The 16305-nt window shown below is 37.6% G+C and overlaps 1 protein-coding gene across 3 annotated transcripts in view; it reads left to right on the forward strand.

Annotated features, from left to right (window-relative positions):
- The window catches only part of GDA (guanine deaminase), a 248433-nt gene extending 232549 nt beyond the window's left edge, over positions 1–15884 (forward strand). For all 3 annotated transcript variants that reach the window (XM_055578307.1, XM_055578306.1, XM_055578308.1), the window contains exons 11-14: positions 7844–7990; positions 11468–11598; positions 13453–13480; positions 14758–15884. In XM_055578307.1, the coding sequence (XP_055434282.1) occupies positions 7844–7990; positions 11468–11598; positions 13453–13480; positions 14758–14828 (377 nt within the window). In that variant the 3' untranslated portion in view covers positions 14829–15884. The remainder of the gene's footprint in view (positions 1–7843; positions 7991–11467; positions 11599–13452; positions 13481–14757) is intronic.
- The last annotated feature ends 421 nt before the right edge of the window (positions 15885–16305 follow it).

Consider the following 16305-nt stretch of genomic DNA (forward strand, 5'->3'; position numbering starts at 1 on the left):
AGTCATTTATCAATAAAACAGTTAAAAACCAATTTTTGTTGGCCTGCAAAATATCAAGAACAAGAGTTTGGAGAGAAAGTGGTTGTTATTCAAGAATATTATATTGGGCCACATTCTCCCTCATGTGTGAAGGCAACAAAATTCTCAAATGTACAAGGGTTTGGAAAATATTCTCCCCATGAAGCCTTTGAAAAAATTACTTGAAAATCTATATGATTCAATGAGTGATGAGGCAAAGTGAAGGGTCATGGTATAGGGAAGTATGGTACAACAGGATGTCAGGGAAGGCTAAAATCATTTAAAACAGAAATAAGAAAAAAATTGTAAAGGAGTTTAAAAAATGACAGAATGTGTACAATGTTAAAAGTAATACCTTTTAAAAAAACTATCAGACTATGAGTCTTAAACTGGTCTAACAGCTTTAATAAACAATAATATAAACATTTAAAAAATCAAAATGGCAACAAAAATCAAGGTATTTCCCTCTGGGAAGAGGTTCCTGGGACCTGAATATATAATACTGTCTTTGAAACTGAGTGTTAGGTCCTTGAGTTTTGGTATTATATTTTCCCTGGATCATTTGAATGTCTTTAATATTTTACATAAATATTATGTATATTAAGTATATTATGTATATTAAGATACATAAAATAATGTACAGGCTGCAAGAAAGAACTTCCCAAGTACTAAACATTGTTTTACTTTCTGATTTTATTAACAGAAACCAAGAAGTAGTGGTTTATGTGTAAGGTTGAAAGGATGAAGATGTATTTGGCAAGTGGGAGCAAAATTATGAGTATATAAAATTTCCTTATCTCAAAAAAAAGGAAATAGCAAATTATCAAAAAACAAACAAAGCAGTAACCTGAAAAAAATATGGAACAAGTTTATGTCAACAAGACCTACAAACTCATCAAAACAATGTACATGGAGCTAGGATGCCACTCTCTAGGGACAAATTCGTATCCTTCTAATTTACTTCAATTAATTCAAAAGCAATATTCTTTGAGCAACTTTTTCAAAATTCATTATTCTTTTCCTAATCTACGCATCTTAGATGCCAGAGTATTCACTATAATCATTCCTTGGAACTTCCTCGTTTCTCATGTCCCTCTCTTTTTCCTTCCTTTCTTTCCTTCCACCCTCCCTTCCTCATTTTTTTTTTTTATTTTTAATTAACTTTTGACAAGCCCACCCCCCTTGGCTGTCTCAGCTCTTCCCTTTCTCAGTGTTTAAGTTGAGCAGCTGGATGTTGCTGGAAAAAATTTTTCTAGTGGTTTCATTTTAAATGTTGCTTTCAAATCCTAAGTGGCCCTTAGCACTACCCAAATAGACAATTATGTTTCTCTAATATGTTCTCATATTCCAAGACAGACTTACCTATTTCTTCCTAAATATTTTATCCCAAATCATACCCTCCTCGCTTCCAGCTAATGGCCTTATCTCATCAGTCATTGAGAAAACAGACATAATCAGAAGCCTTTCCTTTATGTTCCCACCACTAAATTTACATACCTTCCTCCATCTGTTTGCATTTTCTCTTCTTTTTCTCGCTGCAGCTAAAAAAATTTCTCTTCCAATCTAAGTCAAAAACAAACATACCCTGAGGTGTGTTCTGTACTCTCTCCTCTCCCTTGATCTCAATAAATCAATTCCATTGGCCAGTAACTCTCCTGTATCATTGTTACCTCCTCCCTCCTGGATCATTCCTTCACCATACAAACATTCTGTAGACCTCCTGATCTTTTAAGCAGAGGTGTGAAGAAAACCTCTCTGTTAATTAGACACCCTCTTCTGGCTCCTGCCCCACTTCTCTATCCCCCTTCACAGCAAAACTTCAATGAGTAGGTACTCACACTGCTACTGCATCCCAGGCACTCTTCTATTCCTCCACCCACTTCAGCCTGGCTTCTTACCACCATCCATAGTTACTATCCTTGTCCTTTCTACCCTGGATTGTTACCACACTACCATCTCTTTTGGAGGAGGAAATGGCAACCCACTCCAGTATTCTTGCCTGGAGAATCCCATGGACAGAAGAGCCTGGAGGGCTACAGTCCATGGGGTCACAAAGAGTCAGACAAGACTGAGTGACTAACACACACACACACACACGATCTCTTTTGCTGCCAACTCCAAAAGACACTAGTCTGTCTTTATTGCACTGGACTTCTTGTCCAAATACTCTTTCCTTGGATTCAGTGACACCACACTGGTTTTGTTTCCCTTCTTCCTCTCTTGCCTGCCCTTCTTCATCTTCTCAGAAGGTCCCTTCTCTTCCTGGCCATTCAAAAGCTTTCCTCAAGGCTCAGACCTAGGCTGTCTCCTCTTTTCAACTCTCTTCTTAGGAGTCATCATCTGCAACCATGACTTTATATGGGCTACATATATGCAGATGACTCAGATTTTTATATCCAGCCCAGATTCCTCTTTGAATTCCAAACCTGTATTTTCAGTTGCTTACTTTCTCCTTTCTCCTTGATACCTCCTCATACAATCCCCAAACTTTATTATACCTTCAAACATCTAAGCCTGTCCTCTTAAATGCCTCATACACCTCCAAGATCACTGCAGATGGTGATTGCAGCCTTGAAATTAAAAGATGCTTACTCCTTGGAAGGAAAGTTATGACCAACCTAGATAGCATATTCAAAAGCAGAGACATTACTTTGCCAACAAAGGTCCGTCTAGTCAAGGCTATGGTTTTTCCAGTGGTCATGAGAGTTGGACTGTAAACAAAGTTGAGCGCCAAAAAATTGAAGCTTTTGAACTGTGGTGTTGGAGAAGACTCTTGAGAGTCCCTCAGACTGCTAGGAGGTCCAACTAGTCCATCCTAAAGGAGATCAGTCCTGGGTGTTTATTGGATGGACTGATGCTCAAGCTGAAACTCCAATACTTTGGCCACCTCATGCGAAGAGTTGACTCATTGGAAAAGACCCTGATGCTGGGAGGGATTGGGGGCAGGAGGAGAAGGGGATGACAGAGGATGAGATGGCTGAATGGCATCACTGACTCGATGGACGTGAGTCTGAGTGAACTCTGGGAGTTGGTGATGGACAGGGAGGCCTGGTGTGCTGCGATTCATGGGGTCGCAAAGAGTTGGACACGACTGAGCGACTGATCTGAACACCTCATACAAGCATACAAGAAGCCATTGCTTCTTGCTTAAACTCCTGCACTAGCTTCCTAATCGGAGAAGGCGATGGCACCCCACTCCAGTACTCTTGCCTGGAAAATCCCATGGACAGAGAAGCTTGGTAGGCTGCAGTCCATGGGGTTGCGAAGAGTCGGACACCACTGAGCAACTTCACTTTCACTTTTCCTTTCATGCATTGGAGAAGGAAATGGCACCCCACTCCAGTGTTCTTGCCTGGAGAATCTCAAGGACAGGGGCACCTGGTGGGCTGCCGTCTATGGGGTCACACAGAGTTGGACACGACTAAAGCGACTTAGCAGCAGCTTCCTAATGGTCTCATATTCCTGGGCCCTTCTAATCCAGTATTCTCTTTTCAAAAGAATCACAATGAAAATATGACTATTTCACTCCCTCCTGATTACCACCTTCAGTGTGATTTTGAATATGCAAACCTCTTTATGAGGCCAGAGTTCTGCATGGTGTGACATCTCTCCACCTCCCAGCCCCACCTCGTGCTGCTCTCCTCCCTACAGTGCTCCCTTTTAATCCCCTCTGTGAATCACACCCACTCCTGCCAAAAGACCTGAGTGCCTTTGCTCCTCTGCCTGGAATACCCTTTATGTCTCTCTAAACATGGTTGTCATTTTTGTCCTAGTTTAAATGTTGTTGACTTAACGATGTCTTCTCTGACCATCCTGTCACAATGGCTTTATACCTCCATTTTCTTTATCACTAACTGAACATGGTTTATTATTAATATTTGTTTCTTTGTATGTCTCTTCTCCTTCTCCATAAAATAGTAGTCTCATGCAGTACCTGTAACTTTTATTTATGATTGCTTTAATAAATCAAGTACAAAGAAGGTGCTCAGTAAATCTGTTGATAAATGAATGAATGAATAGGATGAACACATACATATAGAATTACTTCTTTTTATTCTTCTATTGCCCCCTGGCTCAAGTTTTTATTCTTATATGGTTTTCTTAGCTGCTTCTTACATATTTTGAAATATATATTCAATCTTTACTTATTTCCATACCATGTAGTGATACCATTTTATTCTGCCTATAGATTGAACATTTTCTTTGTTCTAGTAATAAAGAAAAAAATCAATAGACAAAGTATTTCAAAGCATAATGTGCATGTTCCCCAAATCATATGTGTTTTATTAGTTGGATGCTATGATAAAATGAAAGGTTAATGGATGGTTACTGTATGTTAAAGTGGACTAAATAGATGAGTAAAACTTGTCAAGGAACTGGATGAGCCTCTAGCAATACTATTCTGGCTAAAGAAAAGTATTTTCTAAAACAAAAAAAAAATCATACAAGTTTATCTAAAGACATATAAGACAGCTGAACATAAAATTAAACTGCAATCTAAGATTACTTAGTGGGCTATTGTTTTTGATCTTTGCAATATACATAGGCACTAACAATTATATGTGTCTACCAAGACGTGACAAAAGGAACTCTTGAAATATTACGTGTATTTTATTAGCTATAGAAGCAGAAGATATTAAGAAGAGGTGGCAGGAATACACAGAAGAACTGTACAAAAAAGATCTTCATGACCAAGATAATCATGATGGTGTGATCACTCACCTAGAGCCAGGCATCCTGGAATGTGATGCCAAGTGGGCCTTAGAAAGCATCACTATGAACAAAGCTAGTGGAGCTGATGGAATTCCAGTTGAGCTATTTCAAATCCTGAAAGATGATGCTGTGAAAGTGCTGCACTGAAAATGCCAGCAAATTTGGAAAACTCAGCAGTGGCCACAGGACTGGAAAAGGTCAGTTTTCATTCTAATCCCAAAGAAAGGCAATGCCAAAGAATGCTCAAACTACCACACAATTGGCACTCATCTCACACGCTAGTAAAGTAATGCTCAAAATTCTCCAAGCCAGGCTTCAGCAATACGTGAACTGTGAACTTCCTGATGTTCAAGCTGGTTTTAGAAAAGGCAGAGGAACCAGAGACCAAATTGCCAACATCTGCTGGATCATGGAAAAAGCAAGAGAGTTCCAGAAAAACATCTCTTTCTGCTTTATTGACTATGCCAAAGCCTTTGACTGTGTGGATCACAATAAACTGTGGAAACTTCTGAAAGAGATGGGAATACCAGACCACCTGACCTGCCTCTTGAGAAACCTATATGCAGTTCAGGAAGCAACAGTTAGAACTGGACATGGAACAACAGACTAGTTGCAAATAGGAAAAGGAGTATGTCAAGGCTGTATATTGTCACCCTGCTTATTTAACTTCTATGCATAGCACATCATGAGAAATGGTGGGCTGGAAGAAGCACAAGCTGGAATCAAGATTGCCGGGAGAAATATCAATAACCTCAGATATGCAGATGACACCACCCTTATGGCAGAAAGTGAAGAGGAACTAAAAAGCCTCTTGATCAAAGTGAAAGAGGAGAGTGAAAAAGTTGGCTTAAAGCTCAACATTCAGAAAACAAAGATCATGGCATCCAGTCCCATCACTTCATGGGAAATAGATGGGGAAACAGTGGAAACAGTGGCTAACTTTATTTTTCTGGGCTCCAAAATCACTGCAGATGGTGACTGCAGCCATGGAATTAAAAGACGCTTATTCCTTGGAAGGAAAGTTATGACCAACCTAGATAGCATATTCAAAAGCAGAGACATTACTTTGCCAACAAAGGTCTGTCTAGTCAAGGCTATGGTTTTTCCAATGGTCATGTATGGATGTGAGAGTTGGACTGTGAAGAAAGCTGAGCGCCCAAGAATTGATGCTTTTGAACTGTGGTGTTGGAGAAGACTCTTGAGAGTCCCTTGGACTGCAAGGAGATCCAACCAGTCCATTCTGAAGGAGATGAGCCCTGGGATTTCTTTGGAAGGAATGATGCTAAAGCTGAAACTCCAGTACTTTGGCCACCTCATGCGAAGAGTTGACTCATTGGAAAAGACCCTGATGCTGGGATGGATTGGGGGCAGGAGGAGAAGGGGATGACAGAGGATGAGATGGCTGGATGGCATCACCGACTCGATGGACATGAGTCTGAGTGAACTCCGGGAGTTGGTGATGGACAGGGAGGCCTGGTGTGCTGCGATTCATGGGGTCACAAAGAGTCGGACACAACTGAGCGACTGAACTGAACTCAACTGAACTGATTAGCTATAGATGTACTTTTCCTCTAATAAAACATGTTAGCTTACTTGACATTTATACAAATTCATTTAACTTCTATATTCATTCTTGTCAAATGCAGTATTTCAATTTAATTATGATTAGGGATTTATTTAAAACACTATAAAAATTCTCATTCCTCATCTGATGATGCCAGTGACAAATGTAAAGCGGTCTATATCAGCACTGATCATTTATTACACTAATTTTTCCAGAATATTTAAGTTCATTCTAAAAGCTCTTCCTGATTTTATTGATTAAAAAAATAAATAAATAAATAAAAGCTCTTCCTGAAAAAATTATCATAAAGAAGTAGCTATTTAATTCCCAAAGTCCTCATTGGAATTAAAATAGAGTTAGGACAAATTTTTTGGAGAAGGCAATGGCACCCAACTCCAGTACTCTTGCCTGGAAAATCCCATGGACTGAGGAGCCTGGTGGGCTATAGTCCATGGGGTCGCTAAGAGTCGGACACGACTGAGCAACTTCACTTTCACTTTTCACTTTCATGCATTAGAGAAGGAAATGGCAACCCACTCCAGTGTTCTTGCCTGGAGAATCCCAGCGACAGGGGAGCCTGGTGGGCTGCCATCTATGGGGTTGCACAGAGTCGGACATGACTGAAGTGACTTAGCAGCAACAAGTTTTTAGAGCACAGAACTATGAGTTTATTTTAGATCTCACGTTATCTATAATGTAATCATATTTGACCAGTTTCTCTGAGAGTTTAGGGAATAGTCAAAGATGTTTCTTCTCTTAACTTTATTGAACATTTGGGTTTTGTGCTGGGTTGAATTGTGCTCCCCGTACCACCTCCCCCAAAAGGAGATATCTACCAGGAACATGTAAATATGGCCTTATTTGGAATAAAGATCTTTGCGAATGTAATTAAGGTAAAGCTCTTAAGATGAAGTCATTGTGAATGAAGGTGAATCCAATGATGAATGTCCTTATAAGAACAAGCAATGAAGGCGCATAAAGACACAGAAGGAAGAAGCCTATTTGAATATGAGGCAGACACTGGAGCTACACTGCCACAAACCAAGGAACACCAGGAGCCCCCTGGGAGAAATCAGGGAAGATTCTTCCCTAGACACTGTAGGGATGGTGGCCCTGCTACACTTTAAGACTTCTGCCCTCCAAAACTGTGAGAGAATAAATTTCTGCTGTTTTTTCTTTCTTTTTTTTTTTTTTTGCCACACATGTGAGATGTTAGTTCCCCAATCAGGGACTGAACCCATGCCTCTTCAGTGGGAGCACTGAGTCTTAATCACCAGACTACTAGAGAAGTCTAAATTTCTGCTGTTTTGAACCATCACATTTGTGGCAATCTGTTTCAGCAGCCCTAGAAAACTAGTAGAAGTATAATTTGATACTAATTGCAAGTTTTGAATTCCTTTAAATATTAGTCTATGTCTATTCTGTGTTTGTAGATAAGGTCTTTTCTCTGAAGTATATTAAAGTGAATATCTGTCATTAAAAACATAAAAAACCCAATATACCTAATAATCCAGCTCATAAGGTTACTGTTTATTTTATCTACCACAGATGTGGCTGGTGGTTATTCATCATCCATGCTTGATGCAATCAGAAGAGCAGTGATGGTTTCCAATATCCTTTTAATTAATAAGATAAATGCAAAAAGCCTCACCCTCAATGAAGTCTTCAGACTAGCTACTCTTGGAGGCAGCCAAGGTAATGAGCATTTTCTTTCTCTCTCACACAATGTACAACCATACCAATCTATGTCTGTGGCTGAAGTATGAAGGCTCATGATGCTGACATCAGCATGCATCCCCATATTCATGATTTGCATCTCACATAATATACCCAAAGTTTAGCAAGTAAAGTGCACATTTAAGCATGTGGTGAATCATTATTTGAATGATTTGAATCATTAATTTAATAAGTTCCTTGTTTTTGGCAGAAGAGATGTTCAGTATGCAGTTATCATATTGTTGTAATGGATACTTGCATTGGTCACATGCATATGAATTCTTTAATCAGTTTTTTCCCATCAAGTCAAGTAAAGTGCTCTCAATTGGCCTGAGTAGTAATAATAATAATAGCCAAGACTTACTGGTTTCTTACCATGTGGTAGGCACTATGCAACATGCTTTATGGATGCTGTTATTTAATCCTCAGAACTACTGTTATTTATTCTATTTTACCAACCAGTTACCTGAGTGAGGCTTACACCCCTGTCAAGCTGTGGTATATTATTTGAATCTAGAAATCTGATGCCAGAGTGCAGGTCAATGCTTTCCATTGCAATATCTTCCTGTATAAATCTCTTTTTTTCCTTCCTGTATAAAGCTTAGCCTAGACTATGTAGTTTGTTTATATACTTAAGTACGCTAATTACAAGCCTCCTTCAAAAGAGAAAGTTGTAAAAATACAGCTGGTTGATATGCAAATATTGTTCATCAGCTTTTCCCAGCTCTCATATGTAATTGTATTTTTACTGAAAAAATAGAACTTGGTAACTGTATTGCTTTCACTTTAGTATTGTAATATAATCTGGATGGATGATAATGAGCATAGCATGAAACCTTAGGTAGCTAGTGAGAAAGAAAAACATAGATCTTGAGGCAAGTGTATATTTTTTAATATATCTTGATATTTATGATAAATACCCTAGATCTTAGAAATGAAGTATGATGGAGGCCAGGGTATCCTGGGAAGAGAAACTTCTTGGCTCTTCTCTGAATGTTCTGCTATGAAGAATGCCATAAAGAACATTTCAAGAAAAAGGTCATGTGCTTTGCATTTTCCCATGTCTTAAGACTTCATTTTCTAAAGTTACAAGTTTTAAAGGTTCTGTACTTTTAACAAGTGTGACACTCCCCACTTTCACATCTGAGTTCACATAGTTGTCCTACCACCTTAACTTCATGGTGTAAATGACTTATATTTAAATAATGCTTTTTTAGTCTAGGCCGACTGTGAGTTGTTTCATCAGGATCCTGTTATCTGACCAGGCTGGCATGGGGTGCTTACCAAATTATTTCTTCCTTGCTGTACAGCTTTCAGATCTATTTTCTGGGCCTCTGAGGTTACTGTTACAGAATTTCTTTTCCTTAGCTTGTGTCTCCACAAGAGTCTGAGTGAATGAGATGAATGCTTCCCTGTTAAAAGCTGGGCTCTTCCTAGCTTTACATTCACTCTCAAGATTAAGATATGCATAAATTGCCTTCACAGAGCCAACATCTGCTCCAGAGACAGTAAAACTGCATTTCTTAAAGTGCATTTGAGTTGCTTACCAGCATGGTTAGGCCGCTCTGCAATAATGTGAATTTAGATCAATTTACAATTCACTGAAAGTAGTTGTGTCTTTTTTTGGTTAGTTCATACCGGAACTCTCCAGATTCTAACAAATAATCCAGTTAGTTTATATACATTTATATATATATATATATATATATATATATATATATATATATATATAATCTCCAACTCTTTGCAACCCCATGGACTGTAGCCCACCAGGCTCTTCTGTCCATGGAATTTTCCAGGCAAGAATACTAGAATGGGTTGCTATTCCCTCTCTAGGGGATCTTCTTGACCCAGGGATCGAACCCGAGTCTCCTGCATTGCAGGCAGATTCTTTACCATCTGAGCTACCAGGGAAGCCCTTACATAGTGGCATAGTGGGGCTATAACACACACACACAATACACACACACATAACACACACACACACACAACACACACACACACACACACATACACCCTTGTCAAATCCTGGCAACTGAACCTGGTTATCTGGCCTATTAAACATACAATAATTTTATGATGAATACAGTCATCAAAAACTCATGTTTGTCATGCTATTTGTCAAATGAAAAATGACAAGTGTCAAGTGTAATGACAAGTGTCAAATGAAAAATGTCAAGTGTAATCAGTGAAGGGGGAGAAGATTTCTAGTGACTTTCTATTTCATTCAGTTCTTCTCCCCACAATCAGTCACCCAGCTACTTTTTAACTTTTCTAATTATGTTTGCACCTCTGTCTTCCTATAAGAATTCTTTGGCTAAAAAGTCTCTTTCTTTTCTGAGAATAAATGAGTTACCCTTTAAATAACCATTTAAGAACAAGCAGGATTTCTAAATGTGTGCTTAGAGCGTTGCCAAAAGACTTTTGGATATCCATACATAGAAATATAATGCAGTGGTTACTGTCTAATATTTTCACACAGGACTGTATCCTGACAGTGACAGAATAAAAAAAATACACGTAAAAATTCAACTACAGCATGCTGCACTCCAGTTGACCTTTCTTTCATGCATGCTTCTATTTGGAACACTCTATCCACATTATTGGCTTTAAGGAGCTTAAATTCAATACCCTCACTGACCAGGAAAACCAACTGCCCTCATCTTTTGAAAGTAAACCATAAAAATGAGAGATGTTCTTCCTTGACATCCACTATTCATGGAACAAGAATTCTAGCTGTGAGATGGATCAAGTCAATAGACATTATTGACCTATGCCCTATGTAAAGAACCATTCTTCTCTGGCAACCAGGAAATCTTTAAGGTTACAGAGAAATTAGTCTGCTTTCTAAAGCACTGGGACTCTTGAGCTATGAGGATCCATTTACTTTCAGAAGTGAATATTTTTCTATTCAAATCATTAAAGGAACTTAGGATGGATATGCCTGCATTGACAAACACGCCAAAAAAAAAAAAAAAGATAATTAGTTTTTACTTATTTGAAGTTCATTTCACTGCCACAAAAGTAGATCTTATCAGCTATTTTGTAGAACAAAAGAATAAAACGGGGAAGGAAATGAGTTGGAATGTTGGAAGGTGACTAGGAGAGGAAAAGAAAGATATTAGGTCAATCGTCGTGTTTCTTAGAGGATGAATGGAAATCATAGACCAACTGGACTGTGAAGGGCACTGGTAGAGCCAAAACAGACATACGATCAGAATTATTAATATGATTAGGGTGTTGAAGAGACCTCTGTTCTCAGATTTTGCTTTCCCTCTCCTTACTCTGCTTTCTGTAAATTGAAGTCTTGTGGTCTATTGGAATGCTTCATTATTAAGATACTGATTTTTTTTTTCCTAGTGATATGTTGGCAGATTCTGTCCTTGCAAATTGGGATATTTACATGGTCCAAAGCTTGGAGATACTGACTGTTTGTTAATTTATTCCACCCTGTAGTCCTGGGGCTGGATAGAGTGATTGGAAATTTTGAAGTGGGTAAGGAATTTGATGCCCTCCTGATCAACCCCAAAGCATCTGACTCTCCCATTGACCTGTTTTATGGAGATTTTGTTGGTGAGATTTCTGAGGTATGTAAAAGGAAGTTGATCAGAAAGCATTTATTTCATGAACTAGTCATAACAACTTCCCTATAGGAAAAAAAAGAAAAAAGACACTGAAACAGTTTAATGGAATGGAGGAGACTCTTATAAGGGAAGCTAGATCCTTTTAAGTTATTATAATTTCATGATAATAATGGTATAAACAAACACTTCTATTTTGAATATATTTGTATATTTGAAGGTACTTGACTCTAAGAAAACATAATATCGTTACCACTTATTGAACACACCTTCTATGTGCTAAATGGCATGGGATTATGCACTTTCATACATCATTTTTTGTTTAACTATCAGAACTATAATGAGAGGAACGTGCTATTAATATTACCATGTGGTTTATGGGGCAGTGAGACTTAAGGAAGGTTAAATGATTTCCTAAGAACTCATGGCTAGTAATTAATAGACAAGAGTTTGGATTCCATTCCAGGACTTTCTGATTTTTGGGGTCTGGGTTCTTGATCACAATGCTACATTGACTCTTAATTATAAGTGAGTTTCATTATTTTGTCCCTCTTATCATGTTTTATATATATAAAATAAACTGGTTCTTCTTACTTTAATAACAATTCTTTATGGGATAGTTTTTCTTAAAATTTAACTATTGTCATTTAAAAATTGATCCACTTATGAGAGTAAGTGTGATATTATATGTAACATACTGAAGTTTTTAGAAGAAAAGTGCTGGATTATTTGAAGTTAATAGCATTAGTTATTTTTATATTACTTAATCTTTTACTTTTTATTGATTGAGTTAATTTCCTGGAATATTAGAGTGAGTTTCTGGGAAGAGGGTTCAGTCCCATTCATCCAGGCATTTTTCTTGTCTTATACACCTCTTAAAATATTTATATTATTATATTAAATTATTTAATTTATGTTAACACTTTCCCTCTGAAGATTTCAAGGTTATATATTAAGAACTTTCAGGCATTGGAAAACATTTGTTAATAATCAGTACTTTTGGGTCGTCCCAGTGCACCAGCCCCAAGCATCCAGTATCGTGCATCGAACCTGGATGGGGAACACATGTATACCTGTGGCAGATTCATTTTGACATTTGGCAAAACTAATATAATTATGTAAAATTTAAAAATAAAATAAAATTAAAAAAATAATAATCAGTACTTTTATTTTTTTAGGCAAAAGACCATTTCTTTTTCATTAATAAAAGTAGATTTTGGGGTGTTCATTGGATACCAGCTTAAGTGAGACAGTGACTATTAGCCGTAGAAGCTAGTTCCAGTGAGTAGAGTTATGTACTTTTGGCCATAGTTTAGCATTTTGACTTGGGATACTGGATTGTGGGTGACAAATAATTTCTTCCCCTTTACCCAGCTCTGTTATTGGAATAGACAGACACCAGTGTGTCCATTTCTGGGACTAAGTTCCAGCCAGGCTAATGTACACAACAGAGGGAATTACAGTACCTGTCAAATGGATGGATTATGTATCTTATCTCAAGACCTTTTTAGGGCTTAAATTAAAAATATTTTCACTGTAACTCCTTGATATGGAATGCAAGACTAAAGAAATTCACATGTGGAACTGCAAACAGATAGTGATAATCAAGATAGCATCTTTTATGTAAATATATAAATAAGTTTGGGCATTGAAATGTACAACATTTTTCTCTTCTGTGGGCTATATATATATATATACAAAAGAAAAAAAGTCTGTGTTTAGAAAAAAATAAAAATAGATTTTTGCCATCGAGAAATAAGTTTATATTTCTGGGTTTTGCCAACCACTATTCATGGTCAATTTGCTTTTCTAAGTGCAGAAAATACTCTTTTTTATTATTATCTTTATTTTTCATTTTAGGCTGTTATCCAGAAGTTCCTATATCTAGGTAGGTATATATGTCTCTATGCTAAATAAAATCTTTTGTTGTCTCTTGGTATGCTCTCTGCATATATTGTACCATATGTTAAGCATTATGTGTGATCATTTGCTTAGACTTACTGTTTTTAGCATTCCTTAGCACTGAGCCCTGGAGAAGGCAATGGCAACTCACTCCAGTACTCTTGCCTAGAAAATCCCATGGGCAGAGGAGCCTGATAGGCTGCTGTCTATGGGGTCACAAGAGTCTGACATGACTGAGCGACTTCATTTTCACTTTTCACTTTCATGCATTGGAGAAGGAAATGGCAACCCACTCCAGTGTTCTTGCCTGGAGAATGCCAGGGGCGGGGGAGCCTGGTGGGCTGCCGTCTATGGGGTTGCACAGAGTTGGACACGATTGAAGCGACTTAGCAGCAGTAGCAGCAGCAGCACTGAGCCCATTTATGGTACAATATTTAAAGGCACTATTTGAAATGAACATGCTCTTTGAGAACATAGTATTAAACCCTAAATTTGAGGAATGGCAGGCAGGACGCGAGATCATCCTGTAGTTCCTCCTACACTTGTTCTGACCCTTCAGTCTGCCCCACCACATTGTGATATGTGGTGGAGTCTTTCCATGCATTCTTTTTTAACATGTTGTTTAGTTGCTAAGTCATGTCCAACGTTTTTGTGACCCCATGGAATGTAGGCCACCAGGCTCCTCTGTCCATGGGATTTCCCAGACAAGAATACTGGAGTATTGCCATTTCCTTCTCCAGGGGATCTTCCCAACCCAGGGATCAAACCCATTGCATTGGCAGGTGGATTCTTTGCTACTGAGCCACCAGGGAAGCCAGTTTTTTTTTGTTTGTTTGTTTGTTTGTTTCTTTACCATACTCACATTCAATTCTATTCACTGAGAGAGACAGAGAAGTAAATAGTATAGAAGATTCTATTCTTCCTCTCACTCCATTGGATGACCTCTGAGTTCTGAGTGAATTTGGAGTGGGAGAGACACATGTGGTATTTCTTGTGAAGTTCAATTTCTTGAAGCCCTTCATCTCACCATGCTGAGTATTATTTTGGGGTGTAAAGATAAGTATTTCTTTTACAACTGGGGCTGGAAATGGAAAACACTTATTCTAGCTAAAAGGACAGTGATGGAGGGTCAATTCAACTTTACGTGAATTCTGTTTTAGGCATGTATTTCAGGCTCTAATCCTCAGATTAGATGCTGCATTTTCTATTGATCAAATCTCCCTGTTCAGGTTATAAACAATGATTCCTTGATGTTTCTTTCAGGAGATGACCGAAATATTGAGGAGGTGTATGTGGGCGGAAAGCAGGTGGTTCCCTTTTCAAGCTCAGTGTAAGGCCCTCGGTGTCTACAAGTCTTCCTTGGGTAACACAGTTCTGTACCTTCTCGTGCCCACGTGGAGTTAGGAGTCAAAAAACAGTACCTTGTTCTTGGGGGGACTATCTCCCTCTGTGTCTAGTTACAGTATTCACTTGACAAATTTTTTGAAGGAAGTTGTGCTAATTCTCAGCTCTGGTTGTGGGAGGATTAAAAATTTCTCCTTTTAGAACTGTTTACGGTTTACTTTAAAGCTCAAACATAAGGGAATGTTATTACTGGTGGTGTTCTTATTATGGGATTTAAATAAAATCTATTTCACATTTGGAAATGTGGAGAAAAAAGAATATTCCTATAAGGTTAGTTTCAGCTAGTAGATGTGAAAATTGGAAAACAGAAAATGAACCAGTGAGTATATTTTTACAAGGGAGGAAAAGTTAAGACTATGAAAAACATTGGAAAATCACTTCGGATTGTGTTTGAAAATTATATACTGAGCATACTAATTTAAAAAGTGAATCTGTTGAATTTTAAAATGTGTTTCTAGATTGACCTTGTGTTCTGGAAATTTGCACTTAATGGCATTTGCTTTTCAGAGACGTGTTATTGTTGTGCTTTGCCTTCTTATGGGATGAAATGTCAAATATTGAATGCCACATGCTGTCTTAATATAGTTCTGTGCTTAAGTGTTTGACAGAAGTTGGTTATTAAAGACTTAATGTCTCTTGGGAATATTATTCACATAACTACATAGCATAAATAGCTGTACTTTTGTGTACTTTAAAATACCTTAGAGTATAACTGTGTGATGCTATTATTGCTTCAGTTTTATCAGAAGAGAAACAAATTCCATACTGCACTTTTGTGTAGATTGGTGTCTTCATAAATTGGGGCAAGTTCTGGGCATCCAGAAGGTGTCAGTACTAAAAGGAAGGGTTTCATTGTGATAACCTGTCCTCCCAAAGAACTATTCCACAGTCGTTGGGACTTTCATACTCATGTCAATCTGTTAGAACTTTAAAATGAAGGAAAAATCCTATTTGATAAATATTATTAAAAATCTTTAAACCCTGCATATTGAAATTACTCTATTTTCAATTTTACCTTGCCTTTTTAATTCCTAATAATTTTCAAGACATTAGAATTCTAGGATGATGAAAAATATTTAGATGCCCCACTAATGTTTATATTAATAGGACTTAATCTGTACTAGACATCTAGAAACAGTAAACAAATAGTGTTTTTATGCTTCCTATATAGTGCGCTTTCCTATAACCTAGAATTAAAAACAAATTATGACTTTATGATAAAATCACTAAGAAATATTGATATTTAAATGCTATTTTTAAATGCTATACTTAATGTTATTTAGATGCTATATTTTTCTCATTTAACTCCACACCCTATAAACCAACAAGAAAAAGGAGATTTTCTTAATATATGATAACACTCATACCTAGGGCTTAGAGCTGACTCCTTATTATCACCTCATAGTA

This window comes from Bubalus kerabau, chromosome 4, assembly GCF_029407905.1.
Source record: "Bubalus kerabau isolate K-KA32 ecotype Philippines breed swamp buffalo chromosome 4, PCC_UOA_SB_1v2, whole genome shotgun sequence".
Lineage (NCBI taxonomy): Eukaryota > Metazoa > Chordata > Mammalia > Artiodactyla > Bovidae > Bubalus > Bubalus kerabau.